The following is a 20951-nucleotide window of genomic DNA, read 5'->3' on the forward strand; positions in this document are numbered from 1 at the left end:
ACTGCCCCCTGGCATGGTTACTCTGAAGCCAGCAGCCCTGCTGGGCCATTCATAGGCATATCCTAGTGGAGGCAGGGGGCGGATATTAGGTTCTTCCCTCCCCGAAAAAAAACCTTCACAGACACATATGTTCAATGTGTGTTAGGTCTCTGGGAAGATGTCCAGGCAGAGGCAGGGATGGGAGGCTACAGTCTCTGGGGAGATAGAAGTGGACTAGGCAGTGGTGTGTGTGTGTGTGTGTGTGTGTGTGTGTGTGTGTGTGTGCCTGTGTGTGTGCCTATTGGGGCAGGCAGACATAATAATCAGTGTGTAGCTGAGGGGAGGGACTGTCAGACTGTCCTCATAGGCAATCACATGCCAGCAGCTCCATGTACTACCAACTGGCATGCAGGCGTGGGGCTCCCAAGAAGCCTGCACACACAGCCCCAGCTTGGGCACTGAAAGCCCATGCCACATTCTCTGGCCTTGTGCTGGCATGGGCCAAGGGAGTTGGTCCAGGACACCTATTCTTTCCCCCAACACGCACACCCACACCCACACCCACACCCCCTTCCCACACACACTCTTCAGTGTGGAGCAGAGGGGAGATCATTTAGAGGCACGTAATTCCCCAAACACTACTTCTCTTTCATATTGTCTATTCTCTCTGTAAACCTTACTACCCAGAATACCATCTCGGGAAAGAAATACTTTTATTCTTTATCTGCCTCACTCTTTTCTAGGCTCCACAAGTGAACACACACACACACACACACACAAACCTCTTCCCCCCAAATGTCCCAGCCTTATCAGAAAAATACTCCCTAACTGTAAATTCAACACTTCACACCCACCTTGCTTTTTTCTTTTTCGTGCTCTTTCTAGAGTTTGAACTGTATGTATTATTGGAAAGAGAGAGAGAAAAAAAAGCCTTGGGAAAGAAGGAGAAGGGAGAAGGCCTGAACTGAACTCTGACTTTCTTCACCGATGTGGAAGATTATAAATGAAGTGCATTGACAACAGCTGATATCCCTCTGGTCTCCATGCAGCTACTCAGCTGCACAAGCACCTCTAGTGCACAGGTAAGAAAGTGGAGAGACATGCAGAGTCACCTCTCTGTTCTACGTAGACAGCAAAGTCCAAAGAGGTAGTGATTCGGGTGCGAGAATGTGTAGTAAGCAGGCAAGCAGGAGGCGAACTCTCTCCAAAACTGCCTTTGGGAGCAGCCTGCAAGGAAGGCAGACTTGCAATGGCACCAGGCCACGTCCAGGATGCTCAGGGAGCATGTAAGTAAAGAGGGACCAGAAAGCAAGAGCTGTAGAAGAACTGGATGGTGTGGCTTTCACATGGTCCTCTGCCCTCTGCCAGGCTTGGGGAATCTAGGGACACTGCGGGTTAGGGGCTGCAGTGGAGGACAGAAAAGCAGGACTGGGCTGTGGTTGGTAGGTGCTTTTTCTTTGGGCCGTCTGTCTTGAGTACTCAACCCTCTTTTGGGTCTAGGTCTGAGTTGGTTTAGAATATTCTATTCTTTTATCTCATGAGTATCCTTCAGCATGGATGAATTTTATCATCATATGCTTTCTTTTTCTCATATGCTTTCAATACATAATTCATCCATTCATTGCAGGATCTTAGTACCAATACATAATGCATCTTCTAGAGATGCTGAAAAAGACAAAGAATAGCCAGAGAGAGAGGGAGGGAGGGAGAGAGAGACAGACAGACAGACAGACAGACAAACAGACAGACATAGAGAGACATAGAGAGAAGAAAAAGTTACCAAAAAGAGGTGAGATATAGAAGAGGGACAGGAGAGCCCTAAAAAAGGAGGAGAGTAGTACCACTATTTGTGCAGCCTCCAAACACAGATGACAGGGATTACAAAGTGACCTTGCCTGCCCATGGACTGCACTGGCTGCCAGTGCTCAGGGAACCCTGAGCAAATACATCCTGATCCCCACATAAAGGGCCAATTAACTTCACCATCTCCGGAAACAAATCCGATAACAGGGTGACAAGCCCCTAGGCACTGGCGGGGCCCTGTGTTTGCTGAGAGGCTGGCTGGGCTGGGAGCAAATGGGAGGATTAGGATGGGGCAGGGCCTGCCTGCTGGGAGGCTTTCCAGCCTTCCCGGCTCCGAAGCAGGGCCTGGTGCCAGGATGCCAGAGTTCTGTCCTGGTTGCACATCTGATGTGATGGAACCCACGTGACCATGGTCAGCAGGCGACAAAGCAAAGGGTCCTGGAATCGTGAATGGGACAACTTAGAACAGATCAAGGGTTTAATTTCTCCTTAACAGGTGGGGAAACTGAGGTCAACGTGGACGGCTAGAAGGATGACATCTTGGAACTGACAAATATAAGATTAGAGCTCACTCCTGGGTTGCCCATTCCTAAAAGGATGTATTTCTGGTGAGGAAAAACATCTCTCCTGCCTGAATGCCACCTTGCCCTTAGGAAAGGCTGCAGAGTACTAAAGGCCAGATGCAAAATCCTATCTCTTAATATTCTGCACACTCTACTTCTTAAAAATTAATATTAATATGTTACTATTGGAAAGAGCGTGTCGCTAGCCCCTCTCCCTTCCACCCCAGCTTGTCTCAGCCTCCAGGCCTGCTCCCTCCGATGTGAACCTGGCATGGGACGCCAGGCCCTAGTTCAGATCTGGCAGGGGAGGTGCTGAAAGAAAGCTCCCAGGGTGGCGCCGCCCACAGGGCCACTCCGCGGCGCCCCTAACTGCTTTGTGCTTCTTAGCTTGTAACCCACGCCCTAAAGTGGAGGTGAAGAGGCCGGCGGGTGCACCGGGGGCGTGTGCCCTGGGGGAGGGCCCTTGGCACCAGACCCTCATCCCTTAATAATACCTAAGGCTCACTGCACCGCCCCTCTGTCTGCAACGCTCTGCTTTTTGACTATACCGGGATCTCCGATTGCTTAGTGCACCTCTTCTGATCTGGTCCTGCTCATTCATCCCGTCCTCGGTCGGAAACAGCCACTTCACAAGGACTGCTTCACCTCAGAGCCTGACAGCAAAAACTCAGCTTCTCATTTACCACGCGGAAAAGCCCAGGCCTCCCTTTCCCCCACACACCCCAATGCCACTTCCAGTCTAGACTTGATCGTGTGTGAGAGCGGGAGACTGGAAGAGATTCAGGTAGAAAGAACCCTACAAAAGTCAGGGTGAGGCTGGGAGGGGAGACATGCACCGCCCCACTCCAGTGGCCGCTATCAGGACGGAAAAGGTTTGTAGGAATCTTGCTTCCATCCTGTCTCTCAAAATCCTTGTTTCCCCTTCAGTGCTCTGAAAAATATAACCGAGCTTAATAAAGCAGGTCAGCACAAAGTAATGCAAAGTACGACGCGAGTGTGTGTTGCCTGGGTTTCTCTGAGTCCCCCTCTCCAGTGTCTTCTGTGCTCGGATGACCCCGCAGAAACTCTGAGATTGGGACTTCTGGAGCAGGACTCCTGGGCCAACGTGCGTGTGACGAGGTGGTTAGGGGAAAGAGGCTCCTCGGACCTGCTGTGGAATTCCTTTCCCACTCCCAGCTCCCAATCCAAACCACCCTGGCCTCCGGCTCTCCGGTCACCCAAGCACCCGGGCTTGGAAGGGAGTGAAGGCCACGCCTTTGCTAAAAGAGCACCTGCTTGCATTTTGCCTCAGTTTCCCTTAGGGCCAGGAAAAAAGAGGAGAAATTCGTGTTCTAAAGTAGCTCAGGACAGTCTGACCGTCTCAGACTCGTCTTGGGTGCTTTGAGAAAGGAGAGAAACTCTCTCGCTGCATCCAGAACAGGACGTGGGGCCAAGGGGTGCTGGGCGGGGACTCCAACGCACGCGCTGGGCGACTCTGGTTTCCTGCCCTGCTAGTGGCCGTCGGCGGGGGTGGGAGCTTGAAGGGAGGCGGATTAAGCCCTTAATTACGCCGTGATCGGCGGCCAGGCACCTGCCTTCCGCCCGCCCCGCTCCCCCGGGACACGGCGCTGGGGGGTGGAGAGAAGGACCGGCGCGGCGGAGCGCGCGGGACGCCGGCCGTACCCAGGCGCGCGGAGCACAGCGGCACCGTGGCTGCGGCGGCGCGCCCAGGCTGTGGAGGGGCGCCCGGCTCCCGGCCCGCGGGTCCCGGACCCAGGGCCTGGGCTCCGAGCCCCCCGCCCCGGGCCGGGCCGGGCCGCGCCATGCTGCGCTACCTGCTCAAGACGCTGCTGCAGATGAACTTGTTCGCGGACTCCCTGGCCGGGAACGTCTCCAACTCCAGCGAACTGCTCTTCGGCGGCTTCAACTCCTCGCTGGCGGCGCTCAACCACAGCCTGCTGCCTCCCGGGGACCCCGCTGTCAACGGTGAGACCCCCGGGAGGGCACGGCGGGCCCCGGGCTGGGGCCGAGGAGGGAGGCGGCGCCTGCCCGGGAAGGGGTCCCAAGAGCAGCCCCAGGGTGGGGTGCGGCGGCCGCGGGAGGCAGAGGCTCCTCGCCCGCACCGGGCCGGGAGAAGCCGACACTGGCTGGGCCATCGCGGGGCGCGAGGGCCGGCGGGGCTGGGGTGAGCCGGCCGCTCGCAGATCCACCCAGGTAGGTGGTTTCCAAGGACGCTCCCTGCCCCGGGGTGGGGAAGTCAGCGTGGTAAGTGTATTGTCACCGAGGGGCCCGGGGCAGCGACAGGTTCAAGGGAACTTAGCTCCAAGTTTGTGTGTGCGGTGGAACTCACAGCCGGGCACCCCGGCGGGGCTTCGGCGAGCGCGCAGTGCCGGCGGCGAGATCGTCACCGCTCGTTACCGTGATTAATAAACGGCTGAGACGGAGCGCGCTCCCCCAGCGCGGCGGGGAGGCCCGGCACTGTGCAGCGCCGGTAGGGGGTGCGCGCCGACCGCGCAGCCTGCCGGCCGCGCCGGAACCCCCGCGTCCGGGGCGCCTCTCCCGGGGTTTTCCTTCAGGCGCTCCCCGCCGCAGCCCCCGGTATCTCAGCTCGCGCGCAGGAGCGAGCCCTGCACCGGGGACTCGGAGGTATCGAGAAAGGAGGCTCCGCGCTACGCGCGTCGGTGTGCGGGGCGCTCCAGGTTGCTGGGGAGGAGCCCGGGAGCCCCATTAGCATGGCCATTAGCTATTCATTAGGCCGCCGTTGAAGCCTCTCCAGAGACAGGAGTGACAAGGAAGAAATTCCAGGGAAAGTGAGTCGGCAGCTGTGTCCGCCGGAATCGGGGGCCAGGGCTGAGCGGGAGGGCGTGGCGCTGTAAGAAGAGGCGGGAGGAAGAGGACGGGCATGAGACGGGGTTCTGCGAGGATCCACCCGCGAGGATTCCCACGAGGGTGCGCGCAGACCCCTTTTTGCCGCCGTCCCGGAGCCACGCGCCCCCTCGCCTGCCCTTTCCACGGGGTTTTCGCTGCGCGTCGTCGGGCGGCTCGTTTACGCGTGTCATTTGAGTGGGTATGGCACAGGGGAGATGGGATAGCCACGTTTTGCCCCTGAGGCAAATGGATGGAAGGCGAGTGGGACCACGATGGTGCGAACCAGCAGGAAGCAAAGTCTCCGCGGTCACGGCGCACACCCTGCTTCCGTCCCTTCCCGCAGTCACGCAGGAGCGCGGGGCCGGGGCGAGGCCGGGCGAGCTGGAGAGGAGGAGCCTTTGGGCGCAGTAGTATGTAAAGACCTCGTCCCCAAGGGCGTTCCATCCGTGTTGGGCTTTGGACCCTCACGTTACAGTGGAGATAAAGACACTGCCACTCGGAGAAGTTAAAATAATTTGCCCGGTTCTTAGACAGCCAGGAAGTCTAAAAAGTTCAGGAAGTTCCAGCCTTGGGTGTTTGCAACCACTGCGGGGGAGGGGGGGCTCCCCTTGGAGTGTGGCCGAATTGGGGTTCGCCGGGAAGGCCTAGAAGACGCGAGCAAGCGGCAGAGCGCTGCACTTAGGAGGGAGAAGATGCAGGAAGCGCCTTCTTCCCCAGCAGGTTAAATAAAATCCAGGGCGGCGCCGGCTCGCGGCAGTCTGTCCAGCTTTGTCTGCGCTGAACTTGTAAGAGGAGAGGCAGGAAACCAATCTGATCCCACTCGGAGTTTGGAAGCTAGAGTTCGCTGAGGGTTTGGGAACAAGGTGGGAGGAGCGGGCGGCGGGGGGGGGTGGGGGGGGGGACACACGCGCCCGGTTGTCTGAGGTTAAGGACATCAGATTACCGAAGCTGCAGCGGCACCTACTGGTGCATAAGGGTTATAAATTCTCCTGGAGGGGGCTGAAAAAGTTGAGTACAGTACTTTTTTTTGTTCTTAAAACATTTATTGGGTTGGGGGTATGGCTCAGTCCGCACGACGCCTGCCTAAAAAGTGTGAGGTCTTGAGTTCAATTCTCGATACCAAAAAAAAAAAAAAAACCCTAGGTAGGAAAGGTACTATACTATTAAAAAACTCAGAAAAAAAAAACACAAAAACTCAGCATAAATATTTGAGTGTTTAAATGAAACCATCACAATTTTCAACATCGACTAGTTTTTGGTGTACGAAGTCTAAAAAAAGAATAACAGAAATAAATTCCTATGTATGCTGCAATGAAAATACCAACCAATGGCATGCTACAAAAATAATTTTTTTTTTTTTTTTGGTCTTTTTGAGACAGGGTCTCACTATGCAGTTAGGCTGGCCTTGGGCTCACTTTGAAGCACAGGCTGGTCTCGAACTTGCAACAATCCTCCTGCCTCAGCTTCCTGCTGGGATTACAGGAGGGCACCACCATGCCCAGCTAAAAAAATAATCTTCAAGTATCACGCCTACAGTGACCTTCTCGACCACAGCACACTCCATATACATGTATCGCCTGCACTGACGGCACACGTGTTTTGATTTCTGGCCTTTTCATGGGACACACTTGACATCTGGCTGGTCTTACTACTTTGTCAGAGGTTCTTATTATATGACACAATGTGTAGTTAACAGGAACATGAAATATCAAAATAAAGCATTAAGTTCTCAATTTGTATTGCATGTTTAGAATAAACATCAACATTTTCACACCAGCTGTGTACTTGCTCACAAAACCTAAGAGATAACAGAGTGAGCACAATATTTAACCAGCTCTGGAATCCCAAACAGTGCCACAGGAATGAAAAAGGCTGTCCATAGGCCTAGGGAGAGGCAGGACAGACTATGCAGACCAACCCCTCCGTGAAGCACAGACCTAGAGGAAATTTTTTCCCGGATGTGTTTGTTGGCTACATCAACCAGTCCAATAAGCTGTTGAAATCACTGCTCCTAGGGGCTAGGGATTTAGCTCAGTGGCATAAGTGCCTGCCTTGCAAGCAGGCAGTCGTGAGTTCGATCCCTGGTACCGATAAAAATGAAAAAGACAAAAAAAAAAAAAAAATCACTGCTCCTCTCAGAAAAAGGAGCATTACCCACATGTCTACTCCCATTTGTGTTCAGTCCCCAGGACCTCACAGGACCTCTGAAGTGCTGTCATTAACTGGGGTGTAGCACAGGCCAGGTGAAGCGCCCTTCCTTCCAGTCTCGGGCCCCAGGCTGATCACTCATGGTTTACTTTTTTATAAGAGATACAAGGCCAACCATGTTGTTTGTTTCTTTGGTCCATGTGGAGAGGGGTAAAAAGAACGTGGTGTCTCTGGAGTGCTGTGCTCGATTGTTCAGCGAACAGGGTAGGTGAGAACAGGCGGGGTAATCACCGTACCTGGCTGCTCTCCTCATTTACACTTGGCTGGAGAGGCTGTCTTCAGTGATCCAGAAAGCCCATTTAGGAGTCGGAGTCTTGATTTCTCTACAGATCTTGTTTTAGGCTTCTTCTTTCCAACCCAAGAAAGTGTAGATAGGGAGATATCAGAGCCTGCAGAGGAAGAGGGTGGGCAGGCAGACCCTGAGCTCCAGACAAAGCTTGGAAGATGAGGTGTTTCCCTCTGGAGTTTGGGCCTGAGCTCTCTCCTTTCTCTGCAACAGTGTCCAGGGTTGAGCCGGAGGATGCCATGCCGCGCATTGTGGAACAGCCACCAGATCTGCTGGTCTCCCGCGGGGAGCCGGCCACGTTGCCGTGTCGCGCTGAGGGGCGTCCTCGACCCAACATAGAGTGGTACAAGAACGGGGCGCGTGTAGCCACTGCGCGCGAGGACCCACGCGCGCACCGCCTACTGCTGCCCAGTGGTGCTCTCTTCTTTCCACGCATCGTGCACGGGCGCCGCGCGCGGCCGGACGAGGGCATCTATACGTGTGTGGCACGCAACTACCTCGGGGCCGCTGCCAGCAGAAACGCCTCTCTGGAGGTGGCAGGTGAGAGATCGCCTCCAGAGCCTGGAGTAGACCCCCAAGAGCCAGCCTCTGGGGTCTCAACCTATTCCCATTCTCGGAACCGCCACTTTTGGTCTCCAAGGTCCATTCATACCCCGGCCAGGTCTGACTCGGACCTGGGCTTTTGAAACCTGGGCAAGATCGCCTTCCGGAGACAATGCTTACTGTGTGTCATCACCAAGTTGCTGCACATCACACTCTGTTTGTTCTGCTTTCTCCCCGCATGACGCTCTTCTCTCTCTTCAGTCCTCCGTGAAGATTTCCGGCAATCTCCTGGGAACGCGGTGGTGGCAGTGGGGGAGCCAGCAGTAATGGAATGTGTGCCCCCCAGGGGCCACCCTGAGCCTTCTGTGACTTGGAAGAAAGACAGTGCAAGGCTTAAGGAAGAGGAGGGAAGGATCACGGTGAGAGTGGGACCATGGGCTGTGGTCTGGACATGGTCTCAAAAGAGGCCTGTAAAGGACCTGGGTCCTGAGAATAATGTCCTGGTGCCTCCATTGTGGGAGACTTGAGTGCAGGGCACCAGATGGTCAGAAGCTGAGAGCCAGCTGTCGAATGAGAGACAAGAAGGGTAGGGTAGACTTGATGGAAGAAAGGTAAGGAAAGAGGTACATATCTGTCGTGCCAGGCTGAGGAAGGAGGATCACTTCGAGTTCAAGGCCAGCTGGGGCTACATAGTGATACCCTGTCTCAAAAAGCCAAAAAGTTAAAAAAAAAAAAAAAAAAAAGAATTAAAGGAGAAGAGGGAGAGATCCCAGGGATGGCACATCTGATACTTGGCTCAACTTCATTGGTTATTTTCATGGGCTCATTATGAGAAACAAATAAATGTTGTACATGCACACACACGTGCACACACACACATATTTTGGTGGCTACAAAGGACCAAAGTTACCATGTTTACCCTGCAGATACGTGGAGGGAAGCTGATGATGTCACACACACTCAAGAGTGACGCCGGCATGTATGTGTGTGTGGCCTCCAACATGGCAGGAGAGCGGGAGAGCGGGGCAGCTCAACTTGTGGTCCTGGGTATGCACCAGGAATTTGGACTTATGGGGGTGGTGAGCCCCAGGAGGAGGTAGCTGTGCAGGCCCCCTGACTGCTGGCTGGCTCCCACTCTGTAGAGCGCCCCTCATTCCTGCGCAAACCAGCAAACCAGGTGGTCCTGGCTGATGCCCCAGTGAATTTCCTGTGTGAGGTACAGGGAGATCCCCCGCCTCACTTACGCTGGCGCAAGGAGGATGGGGAGCTGCCCACAGGCAGGTGAGAAGCTCCTTCCTTCTACCTTAGACCCCTGTAGTTCAAGGGGGGACCCTGCCCTAGAAAGCTGGAAAACAGATCCCCTCCCACCTGAGAGCACAGGACCTCGGCGCCCATTCCCCAGGGCCTGAGCTCCTTGTCCTATGCAGTCCCCACTATGTCGGCGTCCTGCCTTGCCTTTCTGTACTGAGTCCCGCTTTGCCTCTCCATCCTCTGACCTTGGCATCTGTCCTGAGGGACAGAGAAGGGCTCTGTGGCTGTGGCCAACCTGGCTTGGGGGCGGGGAGTGGAGCAGGTATGAGATCCGGAGTGACCACAGCCTGTGGATTGGGCGCGTGCGTGCCGAAGACGAAGGGACTTACACCTGCGTGGCAGAGAACAGCGTGGGCCGAGTGGAAGCCTCCGGCTCCCTCAGCGTTCACGGTGAGGCCTCCACCTAGGACTTGGGCAGCAAGGGTGATGTGACGGAGGTGGAAGATGGGCCGGAGTGGAGGAGAATGAGGCAGAAAGGACGGCCCAAATGTGGGTGGGACACTTGTGACTTAGGGAAGGAGAGACACTTACACAGGCTTATGCAAAATCTAGGCATGGGCTTCTCTCTCCTGCACCCTCACTCTCCGCTCTTGATTCTCCTGAGTCCTTGTTCCTTTCTCTTCCTCCTCTTCCCAGTCCCACCCCAGTTGGTAACCCAGCCGCAGGACCAGATGGCAGCTCCTGGTGATGACGTGGTCTTCCAGTGTGAGACCAAAGGAAATCCCCCGCCTGCCATCTTCTGGCAAAAGGAGGGGAGTCAAGTAGGTGACCAGTCCACTGTCCTGCCACCAGCTTCTCCTTTGTGTCTTAACCTTCCCCTCTCTACATTCTGGAAACTTCTCCCAGGGCTTCTGTGTCACCTTTGGTGTCCTACCCACTAGAAATCTTTGCAGGTTATTTGGGAGGATTAATCCAGGAAAATGGATATAAAAGACCTAGAGCATTGGATACCCTCTAAAAATCACAAATAATACAGTAATATGTTTAGGTAGTAAGGGGCACACATGAGTGGTAAATCTGTGGAGAATCTTCCTATTTGGGACAAAAATGTTCCAGGGATGCAACAAGTCCAATTAGATCCCCTCCCCTAGGCCTTTTGGGCCTTGGTTTTTGGGCATTACCTAATCCTCTGGAAATCAAGTATTTTTTTTTCTTTTTCTTCTTGATATGAAGGATCAAATTCACAACCTAGCACTTGCCAGGCAGGCACTTAGGCCACTGAGCTAAATCCCCAGCTGGAAACCAAGTTTTTAACTGGAACATTACTTGTTCTTCCTATGTGTACCTCCCTGTACCAGAGGAAGCTCACAGTTGTCCCCTTCCTCTGAGCTCTGTGTACTCACTGGGGAACACTCATTGAGGATACATCAGTAATTCTCTCTAGAGAAAGATAAGAATTTTGCTACTAGGAAACAGGGTCGGCATAATAAAATAAATCTGATTTTCTTCCCTCACTGGAAAACCAGGCAACCCACAAATTTCTCCCAAATCCACAGCCATAAGTTTCCAGTGTCTTCTCTAGCACCAGCAACTGGTGTATTTTATAGATTATCACGTGAATGAAGACAATGATGATCACAGAGGTGGGAAAAGGTGTCACTCAGAGACCCAAACCTGCTTCTCTATCTTCTGTGTGTCTGTCTAAAGAAAGACAGCAACAAGAAAGGCATTTAATCCTTTTAACTACCCTGTAAGAGTCCAATTTACAGAAACTAAAGTTCAGGTTTGTTCAGTTTCTCAATTAGAAAGTCACAGAAGGAAGCTGTCCCCAAAATAGTCTAACACAATTTATTTTTGTAAATAGGCCACCATCTCTTCAGCGGCTGGGGGCAGTGCAAGCCAAAACCATTGGAATTGTGTGGATCCCAGGACAGACAGGCTTGGGGGATGCTCCCTGCCCAGCTAGCTGCTCATCGCCTTTCTTGGTTCCTTGCTCTGTCTCAGGTCCTGCTTTTCCCTAATCAGTCACTTCAGCCCACGGGACGAATCTCAGTCTCTCCCAGAGGCCAACTCAACATCACTGAAGTGCAGAGTGGGGATGCTGGTTACTATGTGTGCCAGGCTGTCAGTGTGGCTGGCAGCATCCTGGCCAAGGCACTGCTGGAGATAAAAGGAGGTATCTGCTCAAAGACAGGGCTGCACCCATCATCTGAAAGGATGTGGTCTTAAAAGCTCAGTTTCTCTTGGAAGCGTGGCGGGGTGGAGGGTGCTCTTGGGGCAAGTCCTTAAAGTTCGGAAACCAGGAACAGAATGGTTGCAGGCTCCCTTGGATCACCAGGCAGTGGGGAGACAGAAGAAAGCTGACAGTGAGGATAAGGGGCTGGTTGCCTGACCCTAGACTCCTCCCCTGAGATGCCCAAGTTCTTCCTCTCTCAGCCTCTTTGGATGGGCTGCCTCCCGTCATCCTCCAGGGACCAGCCAATCAGACCCTGGCTCTCGGCTCCTCTGTGTGGCTGCCATGCAGAGTGTCTGGGAGCCCTCAGCCCAGAGTCCAATGGAAGAAGGATGGGCAGTGGCTGCAGGGGGATGACCTTCAGTTCAGCCTAATGGCCAACGGCACTCTGTACATTGCCAGAGTGCAGGTGAGTGTCTTTCCTGGGGCCCTTGTGACTGAGAATGGCAATCTGCTCCACATCCCCCACTCCAGTAAGTACCCCCTGGACCTCTAAGCCTGTTTCTACCCCTCTGCTCTCTTGGACTTTCTAAAGTATCCAGCATCTTCTTCATCCTTCTGTTAGCTGCCTCCATCCCCTCACCCCACGTTGCTGCACTCCCAGTGTCCAGCACTCTATCCTCTTCTACAGGAGACGGACATGGGCTTCTACAGCTGTGTGGCCAGGAGTTCCATAGGGGAGGCCACCTGGGGTGGCTGGCTCAGGAAGCAGGGTGAGTTTCTTCTTCATGCCCTTGTTTTGCTGGCACCTTTCTCCAAATCTTTCAAACGCAATCAGTAACTTTCCAAGCCCCAGGCTAATTTTATCTTCCAAATGCCATGGCCACAGTTTTGGGGATGAGGAGGAGTGGTGCGCGTGGGAGGCAGATATGTGTAGGTGTTGGTAGTGTATACTCTGTTGCCCTATGACCTTCACCACTGCCACAGTTCCACAGCTCCTCTGGGAAGGAGACGGGGTACACTGGGCCATCTTTTCCCCATCCTTCTACTTACTGATTATCTACCACTGCAGAAGATTGGGGAGCATCTCTAGATCCCCCTACAGAACACGGTACCCCTCCGGGGCCTCCCTCTCAGCCAGTGGTCACTGAGATCACCAAGAGCAGCATTACCTTGACCTGGAAGCCCAATCCACAGGCTGGGGCCACAGTCACCTCCTATGTGATAGAGGCCTTCAGGTATGGAGGAAGTTCTGAATGCAGACCTGGACAGTTAAAAGGAGGGCACCATGTGCCCTTTGGGTCTTTGCTGCTGTGGGGAGGGATTCTCCAGTTCCCTCTCCCAAGGTGCAGAAGCAGTAAGTACCCCAGACAGTGGGTGAGGGGGAGTAGATTAGTGGGGGGTTCTTGGCTTAGACAACCCTGTCACCTCATTGCTGTTGTAGCCAAGCAGCTGGGAACACATGGCGGACAGTGGCAGATGGTGTGCAGCTGGAGACACACACGGTCAGCGGTCTACAACCCAATACTATCTACCTATTCCTTGTACGAGCTGTGGGAGCCTGGGGCCTCAGTGAACCCAGTCCTGTGTCTAAGCCTGTCCGCACCAAGGGTAAAGTCAGAGTCCCGGGGCTGTGGGGATGACATATAATATGCACAGACTCCCCTCCCCAAACCATGACACTGGAAGATCATAGGTTCCTTTCCTCCTTTGCTAGGCCTACCCTGGAATAGGAGGTCATGTATCACCCTCATGGTGGGGATGAGAGGAAGAGGGGGTAGACGTTCATTTTGGTAGCTGTTCACTTCTGTGCCTTATATCCATTGATAATGGCTGTTAAGACTAGAAGGGAGAAGAAAAAAAAAAAAAAAACTAAAGGGATCTGGGGGTCATCTTCACTCTGAAAATGAGGACCCAAGGCCTTCAAAGGAGGCCAGTGTAGTTATGTGGAGAGAACATTCTTGATAGCTGAAGCCTAGGCCCACCTCTGCAAACGATTCCTCTGGCCACCTCAGTCAGACTCTTGAGTAATACGGTCAGTGAGGCAGGGTACAGGTAGGGCACAAATTCATTCTCAGGCTTGTCTCCTTGTCCTTGGTGGCCCTGCTGAGCGTGTTCTTTGATCAACAGACAGCAACCCATCCAGGCCAGTGGAGGACCCATGGAGAGGCCAGCAGGGCCTGGCTGAAGTGGCTGTGAGAATGCAGGAGCCCAGAGTCCTTGCAGCCCGGACGCTGCAGGTGTCTTGGACTGTGAGTGTGGCACAGGGATGAGATTAAGGGGCGACAGAAGGGGACACGAGTATGGGGAAGGGAGGTGAGTGGCTAGGGGAGGTGTGAGGGGAAGTGCTGGGCCTGCAGGAGCAGGTGGCCCCAGCCTGCCCTCTGGTTGCCTCCTGTCCTGTATAGGTGGATGGCCCAGTCCAACTGGTACAAGGCTTCCGGGTGTCCTGGAGGGTAGCAGGCCCTGATGGGGGGAGCTGGACAGTGCTAGATCTGCAGACCCCAAGCCAGCAGAGTACTGTGCTAAGAGGACTTCTTCCAGGGACCCAAGTCCAGATCAAGGTGCAAGCACATGGCCACGAGGGGCTAGGGCCTGAAAGCCCCTTTGTGACCTGGAGCGTTCCTGAAGAGGGTAAGGTGGCCACAGAACTAATACTGGGAGAGGAGAGGATGGGCATTTGCAATGGGCATTTGCGGGGAGGGCAGGGAGAGAGGGCTGCCTCTTGGATTTCTGGGGTCTAAGAGCAGAGAGGGGGAGAGTGGAGCAGCCTACTTTGACTGTCGGTGTCCTGGTCATGTTTCACCCTGGCCCAGCACCCAGTGGTCCCCCCCAGGGAGTGACGGTGGCCTTGGGGGGTGACGGCAACAGCAGTATCACTGTGTCCTGGGAGCCTCCACTCCCCTCCCAGCAAAACGGGGCCATCACGGAGTACCAGGTACCGCGCAGGGCTGGAGGAGGGACTGGGTGTGTGCGTGGGGATGGGGGGACAAACTCGGCCAGGGTTTGTGTGGAGGGAGCCCAGCGCTGGCCCCGGACCAGGACCGGGTTTCCGGGTGTGGTCTGCAGGCTGAGGAACGCCTGGCTGAGCTCTCGCTGCTCTTCAAGGCCTCAGTTTCCCGCGGGGTCAGATCGCATCCCTGCCTCTGATCGCGGTCCTCACCTCCCCAGATCTGGTGCCTGGGCAGTGACAGCCGCTTCCACCTCAACCGGTCGGCGGCAGGCTGGGCTCGCTCGGCCACGCTCCGGGGACTGCGGCCGGGTCTGCTCTACCGGACTCTGGTGGCGGCGGCCACCAGCGCTGGCGTGGGCGTGGCCAGCGCCCCGGTGTCGGTGCAGCTGCGTGAGTCGGGCGGTGGGCGCGGGCGAGCGGGGCAGGGAGGCTGCGGGCGCCTGCGGGGCCGGGGCAGCGGCGCCAGCTCAGCACCCGGGCTTCGGGCCCTCCCCTGCCCTCTCTGCCCCCCCACAGCATCCCCGCCGGGACTGGAGCCGGGCCTCGAGGTGGGCCGGGGGCCGGCGGAGCGGCTGGCGCGGGTGCTGCGGGAGCCGGCTTTCCTGGCGGGCAGCGGCGCCGCCTGCGGGGCGCTGCTGCTCGGGCTCTGCGCCGCCCTCTACCGGCGCCAGAAGCAGCGCAAAGAGCTCAGTCACTACGCCGGTGAGGGCGAGCTGGGGTTGGGGGGGCGCCCGCAGGGCGGGGAGGCGGGGCCCGCGGCGGGAGGGGGCGCGCTCAGCCACGGGGGGGAGGGGGAGGGGAGAGGTGAGGGAGGCGTGGGAGAGAGGGAGAGGTGGGGGAGGGCTGGCGCCCGGGCTGCCAGGCGTGGCTGGGGTTTAAGGGCAGATGAAGATTGGGCACCACCTGGATTTGAGGCCAAGGGCAAAAGCGCGGCTAAGAAGCCCGGGGAGGGGAGTGGGGATCCCAGCTCAGAGTCCCAGTAGCAGGCCCCTTCCGGCAGGGGAGGGCGCGGGACCTGGCCCGAGGAGATGGTCGGGGTCCCAGGAAGTGAACTGTGGACTGGGGTCCGGACGGCACGAAGGGCCGGCTGCCAGGCGGCGACCTGATGCCTGCTGCTCCCTAGTGAGAGGCATCTCTGGAGAGACGCCGAGGGCTCGGGGCTAGTGGTTTCCGGGCCTGGCTACACACAGGAATTATTTGGGGAGCTTTGGTTCGGGGACCTGCGTTCCGACGTGGTTGGTACAGTAGACGTGGGACTGGAACGGGGTGGACAGGCACACGGGTCTCATTCTCTTCTCCTCTCTCCTACGGGCTCCTTTTCGGAAGCCTCCTTTGCCTACACGCCTGCAGGTAAGCCTTCTCTGCCTGCGTGGGGTTCAGGCCCCCAGTACGGGGCCTTCTCTCACTGGTTCTCCCCCTCCTCTTCCCCAGTGTCCTTCCCACACTCGGAGGGCCTCTCTGGAGCCAGTTCCAGGTAATTCTCCCAGCTGCCTTCCGGGGTGACCGCTTCCATCGAGTCCATGCCTTCCTCTGCAGGCCCCCTGCCTTCCACCCGGCACCCCTGTGCTGTGACGCGCCTCCCTTACCTTACTGAGGGGTTCACTCCCAACGCTCACCTGCTCCCCCGACCCCAGGCCACCCATAGGCCTCGGCTCCGCCCCCTACTCCTGGCTGGCAGATTCGTGGCCCCACCCCTCCTCCGGAAGCCCCGCAGCCCAGGAACCCAGGGGAAGCTGCTGCCCCAGCAACCCCGACCCGGAGGACAGATACTACAATGGTGAGAAATTCTAATTCCTTCAGCCCGCACCCCTACCCCGCCTACTGGGGGAAACGAAAGAGCCCCAGTCTTCCTGAGGTTGGTCTTGGATGACTATGCATCAGGGGACAGACCTGACCTTTGCTTTGGGTCACGGAAGGTTTGGGGTGCTGGAGGAAGCCGATCCTCTGAGGTCCCCCTTTGCGCTCCATTCTCCGGTAGTGCGGTGCGTTTCTGTCTCCGCCCCCTGCCTCCTCCCTCGGGCTCCCTCTTTCTCCTCCTCAGAAGCAGGAATCTCCCTGTACCTGGCCCAGACCGCCCGGGGCACTGCTGCGGCTGCCGAGGCATCCGTCTACAGCACCATTGACTTAGCAGGGGAGGAGCTGCAGACCTTCCACGGGGGGTTCCCCCAGCACTCCTCTGGGGACCCAGGCACCTGGAGCCAGTATGCTCCTCCTGAATGGAGTCAGGGGGATGGTGGTATGACCCCGTTGCTTACACCCCAGTTTTAGCCCTGTCCAGAGTACCCGACACCTCGCTGAGCACTTCCTTCCGACTTATCTCATCTTTGGCTCTTGCCCGTTATCTTTAATTTACTCTCCTCAGGGGCGCGGGGAGGCAAAGTGAAGCTTCTAGGAAAAGCTGTGCAGATGCCCTCTCTGAACTGGGCAGAAGGCCTGCCACCACCTCCTCCCTCCTGTGAACTGGGCTGCCCAGAGGGGCCCGAGGAGGAGATGGAGGGCAGGTAAGGACGTTGCCTGCTGCAGTGCCCCATGTGGGGACCCACCGAGGCCTTCTGGGTTACAGGCGCCGGTAGAGGAAGGGAAGGGGGCAGTGGAAAGGCCAAGGGGTAGGTATGGGAACCACTTGGCCCTTCCTTTCCTTTCCTGCTCTTTGCCCCCAGCTCAGAGTCAGAAGAGTGGTGCCCACCAATGCCTGAGAGAAGCCACCTGACTGAGCTCAGCTCCAGTGGAGGGTGCCGGATGGCTCCATCCCCAGGGGAAAGCCCCTCTCCTACACCCTCCTATGGACAGCAGTCCACAGCCACTCTTACCCCCTCACCACCTGACCCTCCCCTGCCCCCCAGTGACATCCCCCATCTCCATCAGATGCCCAGGTAGGGAGGTGTGCAGACCTCACACATCACAAGCCCTCTGCCCATCCCTGTTCAGTGCCTGGGTGGGTGGATAGCTGAATCCGGATGCAGAGGTCTCAGGATGTGTCAGGGCGGAGTGACATGGGGAAGGAAGCAGAGGCTGAGAAAGTCTCGCATTCTCTTCAGGCTCGCTCTTGGACTGAGTGCAAGCATTCCAAGGCATTTCAAACACGGCCTTGTCCAGCTCCCCTGGCTGGGGAGGCCTTGTGGGACAGTGGGCTGTCTTGTCTTTCTGAGTATTAGGCTGATGTCTGCTACAGTGCCTGGAAAGTTCTTAGTTTTTGTGAACCGAACAAATGCAGAGGCCTCATGTCATTGCAGGAGGGCACCCCTTGGGCCAAGTTCCCCTCTCAGTGTCTCCCAGCCCACTCTGAGTAGCCACGAAGGGAGGCCCACTGGCCTGGGTGCTGGCCCCACAGCCTCCCATCACCTCAGCCCCAGCCCCATCCCTAGCACTACCAGCAGCACCCCAGGTGAGTCTGGACCCTCACTTGGCCCATTCTCTCCGGACCCCTCAAGCTTGTTACCCCTCACCTGACCTCTCTTGTCTGACCTCTCTCCATCCTCGGATGCTACAGGGAGAGCCCTTCAGGTCCCTGGGGAGATGACTCCTCCGCCTCAAGGACCCCGTGCCCGAATCCGAAAAAAGCCCAAGGCTCTTCCCTATAGGAGGGAGCGCAGTCCCGGGGGTGAGGGGACCCTGAGTCTGGGAGATGGGGTCAGAGAGGGAGGGAAGAGATCAAGGATGAGCTCTGGGGGCTGAGCAGGCGGACCCAGATTGTGGGCCATTGAGCTGCAGCCTCCTGGTGTCAGGGAAGGAAGGTGGGCAGAAGGTGAGACCCTGCTGAGAACCCGTCTCTCCCCAGACTTGCCTCCCCCGCCCCTGCCACCACCAGAGGAGGAGGTGGGGTGGACCTTGGGGCTGAGAGCGGCAGGCAGCCTGTCTTCCTTGGAGAGGAAAGGAAGTGGGGAAAGAAGAGTGTTGCAGGCCGTGCCCCCCGGGACCCAGAGCGGCCCCCATCAGGAGGGTAAGGAGGGCGTGTGATGGGGGGAGACTGAAGGCTGGTCCTGGTGGTATCCAAATCACCCTTCACCTTTAGTTGGGTTCTTGTGTCTGGTCAATGTCAAAGACTCTTGTTCTCCAGCTGTCTTTGACCAAATCCAGGATATGTCCTATCTCGGGGCTGAAACCTAGGACAAGAGGAGAATGGGGTGTGGGAGCTCTTCCCCAGGGCTCTCTCCATTCGGGAGCTCCCCACATACTTCTGAGCCCCCTTATGTCAAGGCCATATCCTGGGCACTCTACTTCTCCTCAGCACTCAGCATGACCAAGGCCAGTGCCTGCCCCTCAGTCACCTCCCAGCACTAGGATGGCAGTTAGCATGGCCAGTGGTGAGCAGGGACATGGTGCCCCTTGCCCGGGCCCAGCCACACTCCTCTGTTGTACTGCAGAAGGGGCCTGGCTCCCGTGCAGCAGACCAAGCTTCCTGTCCCGAGGCCAAGGCACCAGCACCTGTTCCACAGCTGGGAGCAACTCTTCTAGGGGCTCTGGCAGCTCTCGGGGTTCTCGAGGCCCTGGACGGAGCCGGAGCCGGAGCCGGAGCCACAGCCAAAGGCCAGGACAGAAACGCCAGGAGGTGGGGACCAGAGACCACAGAGAAATGCGAGTGGAAGGCCAGGGAGGGCAGGCCAATGGGTGACTGAAAACAGAGAGGTACAAAAGAGACAGGGGAAGGGGTCAAAAGGAGACTCAGTGTGCGTGTGTGTGTATGCGTGTGTATGCGTGTGTGTGTGTGTGTGTGTGAGAGAGAGAGAGAGAGAGAGAGAGAGAGAGAGAGAGAGAAAGAGAGAGTCCTGTAGAACTCTGAAAAGTGTAGGAATGCATGCATGCCTGTTATCCTAGGCACATGGAAGACTGAAGCAGGAGGACTACGTGTCTGAGTCCAGCCTGAGCACCTTAGACACTGCCACAAAATAAAAGTTTAAAAAAGGTTTGGCCAGCCTGGGAGAGGCTCTGAGCCCAATCATCAGTACAACAAAAAACAACAAATAAATAAATACATAAGAAAAGGAAGAAGACAAGATGCCTCAACCTAGAGAGTGGACTGGGTAGTCATTGGAGTGTTGGACTGGGAGAGAGACTTGATTCCTTCCTCTGACACATTTGCCCTGGCCAGAGCTCTACAAATCAGCCAGCTTGTTTTTGTCTCTGTCTCCAGGAACCAAGATGACCCTTGATGAAGTAATGAGACCGTAGAGAGCCTCCCTGGGAGGGGGCGGGGGCCCTCCCCTGGTGAATGACAGCATGAACCTGGAGGAGCTGGAAGAGTCCTGTCCCCCTGCAGTGATGCAGTGAAGCCCCTTGGCCTTGGTAGCTTCAGTTGGTTTGGAAGTCATCAAGCTAGTGCTTTCCCTTGCATCTCGCTCTGACTGAGACCTGTTTGTATAAGAGACAATAAAGACGGACTGACCTAAACCTTGGATGTCTGTCTGTCTCGTGTGGTGAGCTGGCACCAAGGGGGCTGTGCCATTTGGTAGGTCAGTGCTCATAAGTTGTCTCTGTGTCCTCTTGAACGCCCATCAAAAGTACTAGGTGAAGACAAACACCAGGATACACTGACCTATTCCGGCCCCTAAAGGAGCTGAAGCCCCCTGTCCCGGGGCAATCAGAGGGACTTTCCAGATAACCTGGGAGCAGACACCTGCCCTGCCTTCAGAGGACAGAGGCAGGCCCTTCCTTGGCGCTTACCTCTCCGGTTTGTCTGCCCTTTTGTAAGGGAATGTGGTCACCACAACAAAAGTTTTTTTAAAACCCAAAGCAAGGAGAGGCAATTGCCAGGCAAGAAGAAAGTATGCATTTCTGCATGCTTGAAGCTCCCTCGAGGAAGATGTCTGCAAAGGGACACCTCTTGACCAGTTCACCAGTTTGGGCCCAGAGGTGACTGATGTGGCCATGAATGTCACAGTGTCCATCACTTGCAGCCCACTTGGTGATAGCCTGAGGAACTGTGTCCTTTTCCTTTGCTCCACCCTTGGCTCGGTGACTGCCCTGGACCCTGGTGCATGGCCTCTGCCCTCTAGGCTGTGGCCCCAACAGTACCCTCCAGGCTGACCCAAGTGTACAAATCCCTCTCTCTCCTGCAGGCTGGCACACAGAGTTGGAATGTTTACAAAAGGAATTTTAGCAGAAAACCCGAAAGTAAAGAGTTAGTATGGATTTGTACCTGAAACACCAATTCTTCTGGGATTGTGGAAACCCAGCTCAGAACGGCCTGATGAGCACATGCCCAGTCCCTGTGCCACCCACTTGGCTTCTGAACTCAGAGTGCACCTGCTTGACTTGGAGGACTAGTTCCCCCTCACAGGGCCCACTTCTGGATCACCCCTCCCCAGAGGCACCTTCCTATGCCCTTGGTCACCAGCCCCACCCTTG

The 20951-nt window shown here is 56.2% G+C and overlaps 1 protein-coding gene across 4 annotated transcripts; it reads left to right on the forward strand.

Annotated features, from left to right (window-relative positions):
* The first annotated feature begins 3947 nt into the window (after nucleotides 1-3947).
* On the forward strand, nucleotides 3948-19994 carry Robo3 (roundabout guidance receptor 3). 4 transcript variants are annotated; one of them, XM_023566183.2, is made up of 28 exons: nucleotides 3961-4310; nucleotides 7900-8226; nucleotides 8491-8648; nucleotides 9156-9276; nucleotides 9372-9510; nucleotides 9803-9930; nucleotides 10177-10301; nucleotides 11485-11656; nucleotides 11917-12122; nucleotides 12345-12426; nucleotides 12726-12891; nucleotides 13098-13264; nucleotides 13784-13905; nucleotides 14062-14287; nucleotides 14470-14591; nucleotides 14825-14996; nucleotides 15123-15308; nucleotides 15933-15956; nucleotides 16038-16080; nucleotides 16241-16383; nucleotides 16648-16842; nucleotides 16969-17107; nucleotides 17267-17479; nucleotides 17840-17991; nucleotides 18097-18207; nucleotides 18385-18546; nucleotides 18971-19155; nucleotides 19738-19994. In XM_023566183.2, exons 1-28 carry the CDS (start codon nucleotides 4148-4150, stop codon nucleotides 19747-19749), a joined length of 4161 nt encoding a protein of 1386 aa, XP_023421951.2. In that variant the 5' UTR covers nucleotides 3961-4147; the 3' UTR covers nucleotides 19750-19994. The 4 variants fall into 4 exon arrangements, with proteins under 4 accessions (XP_063112067.1, XP_063112066.1, XP_023421951.2 ...); XM_063255995.1 differs by lacking the exon at nucleotides 3961-4310 and adding an exon at nucleotides 4912-5134; XM_063255997.1 differs by lacking the exon at nucleotides 17267-17479 and having other exon boundaries at nucleotides 3948-4310.
* Nucleotides 19995-20951: the final 957 nt, after the last annotated feature.

This window comes from Cavia porcellus, unplaced genomic scaffold (genome assembly GCF_034190915.1).
Source record: "Cavia porcellus strain 051 isolate PalLab524CR breed Dunkin Hartley unplaced genomic scaffold, mCavPor4.1 scaffold_9, whole genome shotgun sequence".
In the NCBI taxonomy this organism is placed as follows: domain Eukaryota; kingdom Metazoa; phylum Chordata; class Mammalia; order Rodentia; family Caviidae; genus Cavia; species Cavia porcellus.

What these genes read in the sequence shown, in the direction of transcription:
- Robo3 (XM_023566183.2), top strand. Translation starts at nt 4,148, where the DNA reads ATGCTGCGCTACCTGCTCAAGACGCTGCTGCAGATGAACTTGTTCGCG. An exon ending in CGGCTCCCTCAGCGTTCACG is followed by an intron (nt 9,931 to 10,176) that starts GTGAGGCCTCCA and finishes TCCTCTTCCCAG; the next exon opens with TCCCACCCCAGTTGGTAACC. An exon ending in GAGCGGCCCCCATCAGGAGG is followed by an intron (nt 18,547 to 18,970) that starts GTAAGGAGGGCG and finishes GTTGTACTGCAG; the next exon opens with AAGGGGCCTGGCTCCCGTGC.